Consider the following 10,709-nt stretch of genomic DNA (forward strand, 5'->3'; position numbering starts at 1 on the left):
CTTCAGATACCTGCATGCACACGAAAGCTCATACCAAGAACTGACTTAGTTGGTCTTTAAGGTGCTACTGGAAGGAATTTGTTTTGTTTTAACTATGGCAGACCAACACGGCTACCTATCTGTAACTGGAACTTAGTACAGTACATCATCAATTTAAATCATTTTGGTTTAAATCAAGCTACCTGCTACTATATTCCTGTCAGTGCAGCTACCAACTTGCACAAATCTTCACAGCTAGAAGGAACATGTATAGAAGCATAATTTTTAAATGATCTCGTGCAATTCCTCAGAACCAAGTTGCAGCTCGGAAGTCAGCCAGATCAAAACAAAAACTCAATGGAAGCCTTAAAAAGTACATTCTCCTGTTCATAATAAGGGTACTAAACAGTCTGACAATGCGATTTTGTCTTTGCTCTGTTAGCTTATATGAACAATACTCATTTTTGTTAAGAAGCTAGTTTCCACGTTGTTGTTTTTTAAAGTGGATGTTTTCAACTTGAAATATAAAATGTTAGAAAAGAATAGGGGCTCCTCACCATTCATTTCCCATCCCTAACAAGGGAGTTGAGAAAAAGAAGTTTCCTGGAAGCAGAGAGTTCCAGACTAAAAAAGAAAAGAGGGTGTACAACTGTAGCACAGAAGGTTTAGTACAGGCATAGGTAAACTCAGCCCTCCAGATGTTTGGGGACTACAATTCCCATCATCCCTGACCACTGGTCCTGTTAGCTAGGGATGATGGGAATTGTAGTCCCAAACATCTGGAGGACCAGAGTTTGTCTATGCCTGGTTTAGTAGGAAGCTATACATGGAAGGAAGTTTATGAAGAGTGGGGAGGTACCTTATCACACCTGTTAATCCTAATAATTGGCATAACCCTCCACCAGAACGGACTGATTTAAATCAGAAAAGGAAGCTGATTTAGATCTCAGATTTAAATCAAGTTTGCCAATGATTCTTCATATATTTCCTAAACAAAGTTGCACATCTGATCACTAAATTGTGTTAATTTACAAGTAAACAAAATACTGTTTTACTCTTAGGGCAGCTATATAAATTGTGTAGATTGGAAACCTTCTTGGATACCGTTCCCTCAAGAGCACAGGGAGACACAAGAGAGCAACATTTTATATTCCATACTGTATAGTATTTTATGTTCTATAGCAGAAGGGTGGGAGGAAATGTAACAATGATATAGCCATATTACCTTCCAATATCCAAGGGTTAGGAGGGAGGGAATGTATCGCTAAGCTGTCCAAGCAGGCAATGCCTTACTATTATTAGTGAACTTGTGTGGTTGGGGAAGATACACAGAATGGACCCTTGGCCAACATTGGTTCTTTGAGTGGAATGCAAACACGTAGATTTGTTTATTTGTAGCTTTTCATTTACTTGATTAAAATAATTTGTATGTCGCCTTTCATTTCAACGAAATACCTGCTTTAGTGGGAAAAGTCCACATATGGAAATAACTCGCACAAAGTGGCTGCTTGCACAGATAAAAACCATGCTGGCTACTGTGCATTATCACACTGTTTACAGATAAAAAGGGTATTTAAGGCTCATAACGCTCTGTGAAACACTGTGATGTTAAGTTGATAATAGGAGCAGGGAAGGAAGAATAAACTTTTTAAACTTCTGTTCATGGGTCCAAAGTACAGATTAAAATCATTGGCAATAACCACTGAAATTGCTCTGGCGATAGGAACCTAAGAAGCTACCTTACACAGGGTCAGACCACTGGCCCTTTCAGCATAGTATTATTTTGACTGGCAGCAGCTCTCCAGAGTTACAGACAGAGGACATTCTCAACTCTTCTCAGAGATGCCAGGGATTGAGCCCAGAACATTCTGTATATGCATGGTAGATGCTCTCCAACTGAGCTATGGCCCTTCCCCATGTTCAAAGGTTGCATACCTTTAAGCATAGGTGGCTGCTATGAAGTATTATTTACTTCTACTGCTTTCACAGCTCACATCTAACTAAACTGTGTGGCTTGGTCAAGAGAAACAAGAGGCAAAGCGGGAGTTTTAGACTGCAGTGGAGAAGCAAACTTGCCCCTAACTTCTGGAGAAGAAAAACAGACCAAATCAGGAGAAGAAAAGAGGATGGGGAAGGTCAGAGTGTAAGAAACAGTAAAGAAAAAGACCAAAGGGGAACAAAAAACTCAGAGGAAATAAGGCACATTTTGGAGGAGAGCAAGGCTCTCAAAGTGGAACCTCTACATGGACTGACAGAAAAAGCAGAGTAAGCAATAGGAAATATGGGTTTAGTAGAAAAAGCAAACCCTAGTTACAAAAGAGGGATAGCTTCAGGCCAAGTCTGCCCACCAGTGTTAGAAACTGAGATATGAAGGCTAGGAGCTAAATGGCACCTTAAACCTAGATTATGAGTGCAACAACAGAATGTCTAGGCACGCTTAAAAAAACAAAAAAGAACACAAAGCTGAAAATGAATTAACTGCAGCTAAAATATTATGTTCATTTTGCACATGGTCTAGTCCTTCCCCTGCCCACCTCCCTAATAATCTTAAGAGGGTCTCTTTGCCAGTCTTTGGAGAGTAGCTGGAATTGGGGAAGCAGAAAAAGGTCCTCCTTTCCTCCCACTGAAATTTTAGGTGCAGTACTGTGCCCAGAGCTCAGAAATTGCTCACGCTAATTAAATTCCCTGTTGCCAAATGCACCTAGAACAATGGGAGTTTCGAACACTGTTGCCCAAAAGATCTACTTTGGAGGAGAATGGACCTCCAGGGCCATTAGAAAGCTTCACTGTGTTTGGTTTTGATCCTTTCCTCATAGTGTGAAACACATCCAGCACAAAGTATTAGCCCAATAACTGTATGAAATCCCTTTCAAAGCAGGGCATCCAGATATGTAGCTGACACGGCCACAAGAAAAGAAGAAGTACAGAGAGCCACTATTATGACATCTTGAGGCAAGACAATCATATGACCAAGAAAATCAGAAGTTCCTGCAGGAGAAATAATTTGAGGCAGGCTGAGGCTGAAAATAAATCAATATAGTGGAGTAATAAAGATCTTCAAAGGCAATCTGGAAATCTCAGAGGCTGAAAAAGGAATCCTACAACAGAAAATCCAAGATCAAGAATGGGAGGCCTCTGAGGCCTATACTTCAAAAACTGATGCCGAGATGTTCAACAAGATCAGAAGAATAAACCAAGTAGAGACAGTGAAGAAGAAGATTACTCTGGACAACCTGGGGCAAAAATTTAGGGCTAAGACACTACTGCATGATGATTTGGAAATAGAAAACAAAAAAAACCATAATCCATGCCTCCAAGGCAGAAACTGTTATCAACAAAGAATAAGAGTCAAACAGGGCCATGATCCCAATTTTAAAACATGGGATGGAATCCAACTATACAGCTTTGCTAGCACAATAACTTTTAATTGCATAATGGAACTTTCCTGCCTGCTTCCTCTCCTCTAAACCTGTTCCAGGAGTTCCTTCAACCCTACAGAGCAGATTTACAGGCATGCAGGAGGTACACAGAGAAAGGAAAGTTCTATTGCATCATTGGAAGTCCTTGTGCTAGTCAAACTATTTAGATGAATAATGTTCATGGTTGTGACAGATGTTGAAAACGAGCTTTTATAAGATGAAACATTGCATGTTCTCTTCCTGCTCCAGAATCAATAGTTTGTTTGCACTGACAGTACAAAAAACTCTTAAGACAGCTATTATGGTGTCAGATTATATTAGAGCTAGAGTGAGGAAGATGGTGCCCCCAGATGTTGTTGGACTCCAACTCCCATCAGCCAGTGTCAACATGGACAATGACAGGGATAATAGGAACTGCAAACCAGCATAGGAAGCTGCCCTATACAGAGTCAGATATTGTTCCATCTAGGTCCATATTATCTACACACTGGCTGCCAGTTTGTTTCTGGGACCAATTGAAGGTGCTCATGCTACTGTTTAAAATTGTAAACAACTGACGCCCCAAATATCAGAGGTATTTCCCTAGAGACCCTCTCGTGAGTTAAGAGCAGCCAAGGTAACTCTGCCACTCTCAGAAGTTTCAGGTGGTGGCAGCCTGAGAGACAGCATTTTTTGTGGCAGCACCTAAGATGTGGAACTCCGTCCCCATAGAGCTGCATCTCCCAACCCACTACACAGCTTTTGATGAATGCTAAAGATGCACATCTTTACCCTGGCTATTGATAATATGTGTTTCCTGTGATATGTTTTAACTGTTTTTAACAATGAATTTCAAGCTGCTGTAAACTACCCCAGAACCTGCTGGTGAAGGGCGAGTAATCCATTTAATTCATTCATTCATTCATTATCTGACTGGCAGCAGCTCTCTGGGTTTCAAATGAGAAACAGTCCCAGCCCTGTCTGAAGATTCTGGGGACTGAACCAGGGACCATTTGTACGCAAGGCTTTACCAGTGAGTTATCTGAAAGGCCACAGGTTCTCCACCTCTGCATCAGAGTAGTAGGCGAATTGAATGCGATGAACTGCAAAAATCATATGCATGCTTATTAGTAAGTCAGTTCCACTGATTTCAGGGGGATTCACGCCATAGCGCACAGAAGTGTACTACACAGTATAACACAACCTTCAAATGGAAATTAGAATAGAAAACAAGGAAAGAGATAGGTAGGATGGAATTTGTTATTTCTTTCAAACAAATTTGAGAGGATTCAATATCAGCTTAGTGTGAGAAATAATGATGTGTCAGAGAAATCAGTTTATGGCCATTTCACAGTTCAATCCTGTGTCTATCTATTCAAAAATAAGTTTTATTAAGTCTACTGAGATTTATGAGGTAAGTTTATATCGCTGGGGTGGGAAATCTTTTGGGCTTCGCAGGCCAAATCTTGGAGATGGGGAGAGATACAGGGGCCAACTGTGAAAGATCCAGTTTGGGGGAAATTGCCTGGTAGGTCAAATGAGGAGGTCTAAGCAAGCTAAATTTGGCATATGGGTCAGAGGTTCCTTTTTGTGTGTGGAAAAAAATGCATTTGGAAACAAAAACATATCCAATGGGGCTTATGCAGCAACATTACTGCAAGAATGCCTTGCAGCTCAGAGGTTCATTGAATACACAGGTACCTTTCCCATTGCCTCTAATGCAACTGAACTGCCTCAATTTACACCAGGGTGTCAGCAACCTAAGGCCCGTGGGCCACAAGCGGCCCATGGGGGTCATTTAACCAGTCCATGGACCGCTACCACCCGCTTGGTCGGCTCCTGTGCGCCGTGCTAAACCAGCGTGGAGTAGAGCGGGGACCACCTTCCGCAGTGCTGGCTGGCTCCCATTGGCTGCAGGAAGCTCCTGCAGCCAATGGGAAGCTGGGTACGCTTCCTCCGCACCGGAAATAGCACTCTGGCCCACCGCGGCGTCTGCGGGACCATGAACCGGCCCAAGCCACAAAAACTTTGCCAACCCCTGATTTACACCCACCAGCATTCCTAGCACATGCTCATTTTAACTAGACAATACTACCTGCTGAGAATAGATCAGTGTTGTGTAGGGAAGGACAAGGACACAGAAATCACAAGCAAAGTCACTATGAGTCAAATATAGCCCTGGGCTGCCTAGTTAATGCCAGGACATTAAAGGAAGATAATAGCAGTCAAGCTGGAAACTTGCTTGACAGAACACTTCAAGGTGTAGTAATGTTTCCCTTAACATAAAATCTGGAGTTTCAAGTTTAGTGTTTTCTCCCACATAGTGCATGTACTGTTTTTAGAAAACAGCCACCTAGTTCTACATGTTTATAGCTGAAGTGTTGTAATTTATCACTATTTACCCTACTTATTTACTTTAATTGTACAAAATACTTTAAAGACTTTATATGAATGGTATTATTAAATGCTTTTCCAAAAACATCTTCATAAAGAACTTAATATTAAAGGGCCTTATATATATGTTTTAAGGGAAGGCAAATAATTATAGTTGCATCTCGGCTTACATTACCCTCGGGTAACGTAAACTTCGGGTTGCAAAAGCAGCAAACCCGGAAGTGTTTCACCGTGCACGCATGCACAGAAACACTCTACCGTGCCGCACGCATGCACAGAAACACTCTACCGTGCCGCATGAATGCACAGAAGCAGTCCCTCTGGTTGTGGAAACCTCAGGATCCGACCAGAGCTACAGATCGGATCCCGTCCACAACCAGCGGTACCACTGTATTTCGATTCCCAGTGTCGTGTTACTTGCTGCAAGAGCAGCTAAAACATGCCAAATGCTTCATCTATTTGCTAATATCTCTAAGTACAGTCATACCTCGGGTTACAGACGCTTCAGGTTGCGTTTTTCCGGGTTACTGACGTGCCGAAACCTCTAAGTACCAGAACGAGTTACCTCCAGGTTTCGGCAATCACGCTTTGCACAGAATTGCCAAATCACAACCCGCGCGTGTGCAGACGTGGTGCTGCGGGTTGCGAACGCTGTGGGTTGCGAATGTGCCTCCCGCATGGATCATGTTCGCAACCCGTGTCCACTGTAGTAGTAACCTCCAAAACAACATTTACTCAAAAATGACATTTAAAAGTAGCTGACTATATTCATATTCACACAGGATTAAAAGCTTAAAGGCTAAAATGTGGAATGTTGCAAGGCAGTTGCAACTGCCCCTCCATCTCTCTCCTCCAATGCATTACAGCAGAGCTTTCCAAACTGTGTCATGACACTGTCGGCTGCAAGCTCCTCCTGGGGTTAGTTTAACCTCTGGTTTGCTAGGAAAACTCTGTCATAAAATATGTTCCTATTAAGATACCTTTATTTGCTCCCATGCAAATATGCTCCCATTTCTATGCCTTTCTATCAGATAGCATATTCATTTTTTAAAAATAATATTTTATTGCATTTTAACAGTAAAAAAAATTATAAGACAATGTATAAAAGCGTATTCAAAGCCACTTACAACAAGAGGATTAAATCAAGTTATGAGGAAACAATGAAAATTGTTTGGGTGAAGCTTGGGAAGTATACAGGGGTACCTTGGAGATATTACGGGTTCAGTTCCAGACGACCACAGTAAAGCAAATATTGCAATAGAGTGATTCACACCCTTTTTGGTTCTGTTCCCCAGTGCATATAAAAAGTAATATTTACACTATACTGTAGTCTATTAAGCTAGCCCCCGCCCCGGCTGCAGGGGCAGGAGAGGAAAAACCTTGCCCAAGCCCCAGCTAGCTTCACTCAAGTTGCCCAAAGAGGGGTGGCATAATAATAATAGTTACAGATAGGTAGCCGTGTTGGTCTGCCATAGTCAAAACAAAACAAATTCCTTCCAGTAGCACCTTAAAGACCAACTAAGTCAGTTCTTGGTATGAGCTTTCGTGTGCATGCATGACCTGTTCCTTCAGATCAGTGGCACAGCAATGGGCACCCGCATGGCCCCACAGTATGCCAACATCTTCATGGCAGATTTAGAACAACGTTTCCTAAACTCCTACCCACTCAAACCTCTCTTGTACCTGCGATACATTGACGATATTTTTATCATCTGGACACATGGTCAACAGACCCTGAACACCTTCCACCAGAAATTCAATGATTTTCACCCCACAATCAACCTAACAATGAATCAATCTATGCAAGAAATACATTTTTTGGACACTACTATAAAAATACAGGATGGCCACATAGACACCACCTTATACCGTAAACCAACTGACCGACAAACATATCTACATGCCTCTAGCTACCATCCCAAACATACCAAACAGTCCATTGTATATAGCCAGGCACTACGTTACAGCCGCATCTGTTCCAATTCTACAGACAGAGACTCTCACCTAAGAGATCTACAGCAAACCTTTTTAGAACTAAAATACCCAACAGATGAAGTTAGACAACAGATCAACAGAGCCAGACTGATACCCAGAGAGAACTTGCTGCAAGACAGACCCAAAAAAGAAAATAACAGAACACCTCTAGTCATCACATACAGCTCCCAAGTTAAAACAGTACAACGCATCATCAGAGATCTGCAACCTCTCCTGGACAATGACAGTTCTCTTTCTCAAGCTCTGGGAGGAAGACCTTTCATTGCCTACAGACAGCCACCCAGTCTTAAACAACTCCTAACCCACAATAATACTACAACCAGACCTAACACGGACACTGGCACCAGAGCCTGCAATAAACCCAGATGCCAACTTTGCTGCCACATACACCCGGACAACACCATTACTGGCCCCAACAACATCACACATACCATCTCGGGACTATTTAATTGCTCATTGTCTAACATTGTGTATGCCATAAAATGCCAACAGTGTCCTTCAGCTCTCTATATTGGATAAACAGGCCAGACCTTACGCCAAAGAATAAACGGACATAAATCGGACATCAGGAATCACAAGACAGAGAAACCAGTAGGAGAACACTTCAATCTCCCAGGACATTCTATACAAGATCTCAAAGTAGCTGTTTTACTACAAAGGAATTTCAGAAATAGACTGGAAAGAGAAGCTGCTGAATTACAACTTATCACCAAACTTAAAACCATGGAGAAACCTGGTCTGAACAAAGACCTTGGATTCTTATCTCATTATACATGACAAAGCCATTTTTCACCTTTTCACCCCTTGCTTTTTCCTGTAAGACCTATTGCAGTCGTTAAGAGTCGTCAACAGGCTCATCACAGCTATCTGCCAATCACCCATTCCCACCACCCTTCTGAGTAATACCCCTCCCCACCTTCTCACTATATAGAAGGGTCTGGAAACTTCTGTTTCAGTGTATCTGAAGAAGTGTGCATGCACACGAAAGCTCATACCAAGAACTGACTTAGTTGGTCTTTAAGGTGCTACTGGAAGGAATTTGTTTATAATAATAATAATTTATTATTACGCACCACAGGGCTTCATTCCCCTGGAAGCAGCAAAGCTGCCTGTAACTGCATCCTCGTATCTGTGAAGTGCAATAAAGTGAAGTGCGATAAAATGAGATATGCCTGCACAATAAACGTTTTATCAAAGTTAAACAAGAAGTGTCACAAAATCTATCAGAGCAGCAAAGGGAGGGAAATCACAAAAGCAGCTGAACATAACTTCCTTGGGTCTTAAAATATAATAAAAGCTTCTATGCAGAGTTTGCTTATTTTCTTCCTTTCCTCCTCAATCCCTTTTCCATGTGCATCATTAATGTTTTATAGATTATAAACCTGTATTGCCTATCTAGGAATATTTTCGGCTGAACAGCAAGGTACAAAGATGCTTTAAATAAAATCAGGTCAAAAATAAAGTCAAGGCTTTTATGAAGGGAAAAGGACGAACACAATGACCGAGGCAGCTTCGTTCTTTATTTAAATATCACAATAGCCCTCCAATGAGCTCAGGGCAATAAACATGGCCCTTTACTACCCCTCTCCCCATCCTCACAACAACCTGGTTCATTTATTCTTTATTACATTTATATCTCATCCTTCCTCCACCTAGCTCACATTAGCATACATCTATCTCCCCCACTCTATTTTATTCCCCCAACAGCACTGTGAGGCAGGTGAGACTGAAAGACAGCGAGTGGCCCAAAGTTACCTAGTGAGCTTCATGGCTGCATAGGAATTTGGGTTCTAGTCTAATAATCTACCCACTATACCACACTGGATCTAAGAGGTAGGTAAGGCTGAGAGGAGAACACACAGCTCAAGGTCACACACTGAGCTTCATGGCTGACAGATGTGAGCTACTCTAACTACTGTGCCCACTGCCTCTTTCTCAGGATTCTAGGTCCTGCATCCCTATAACATGCTTACTCTGAGGCCCCACTTGGCTCCTTCTGTCCAACCACCTTAAGCGTGCACAGGATATTGATGCCTCAAGGTCTACTGAGACTCCAAAGCCCGAACTCCCCTGATCACCTTGCCCTCAGCCCCACTCCGACAACTTCTCCCGCTCCCTCCCACCCTCTATCCTGGTTACTTCCATAAACTTCCATGCATTCCCTTTCAGACGCACGCGCTCGCACTCAGCCCCGCCCCAATACCGTTGGGCGCTTAAGGGCATCAGAAAGGGGCGGGGGCGGGGAAAACACGCGATTTCCGTTGCATCCTGCTCTCTCCACGGTCCGCCGGCGGCACTCACCCAATCGCCGAGCTGGAGTTCCGGGCGGCCGCCTTACCCCACTGCCGGCCAATCAGAGGCAACACCGGAGGGCCCATCCAACCAATCAGAAGCGGGGAGGGAGGGAATGGCGGCGCCGAGCGAGGGGGAGGGGAAAAACAGAGTCCAACTGCTGCTACTCCTCTCTACGAAATCTACCCCCCCACCAACCAACCAACAAAAAAGATCCATCCCAGACTCACCAAGCTAATCAAGAGTCCGTGGCTTCCGCTGCGCTCCGGTGGCGGGTGCGAGTGCTAGTGCGTCAACCGCAGCCCGCGCGCTCCCGGACGCAACGAGGAAGGGGGGGCGGGGATGTGACGGACGGAGCGAGCGCAAAGTGGCGGTGAAACAAGATGGCGGCGGGGCTGGGACTGAGGAGGGGGAGCCCCGCCCCTTCTCTACGTTTGTTACTTCTTCCACTTACTGCGCAGGCGCAAATCTCTTTCCCCCCCCTCTCCACGTTCCTCGTAGTCGTTCGGTATCGCGAGATTTTTTTTTTTGCCCTACGCGAGCGACGCGCGTTCTTTCCGCGTGGGAGCCTGGGAGTTGTAGTTTTTGTTCTACCTCCCCGGAAGGTAATAATTGTACGTAACAAAGAAATAGAACCACGTTTCCCAAGGA

General features: G+C 43.5%; 1 protein-coding gene across 2 annotated transcripts in view; it reads right to left on the bottom strand.

Moving 5' to 3' along the window:
* Positions 1-10,473, bottom strand: part of NFYC (nuclear transcription factor Y subunit gamma) — a 55,758-nt gene extending 45,285 nt beyond the window's left edge. The window contains exon 1 of one of the 2 annotated variants that reach the window (XM_081870430.1): positions 10,289-10,473. Coding sequence is in view for 1 of the 2 variants with exons in the window: in XM_081870429.1 (XP_081726555.1) it covers positions 8,840-8,852 (13 nt within the window). In the remaining variant the exon portion in view is untranslated. Of the gene's footprint in view, positions 1-8,839; positions 8,870-10,288 lie in introns of those variants that run through there. The other variant, XM_081870429.1, reaches the window with a different exon arrangement.
* Positions 10,474-10,709: the final 236 nt, after the last annotated feature.

Source organism: Podarcis erhardii (genome assembly GCF_964252035.2).
Source record: "Podarcis erhardii genome assembly, chromosome: 7".
Classification (NCBI taxonomy): Eukaryota; Metazoa; Chordata; class Lepidosauria; order Squamata; family Lacertidae; genus Podarcis; species Podarcis erhardii.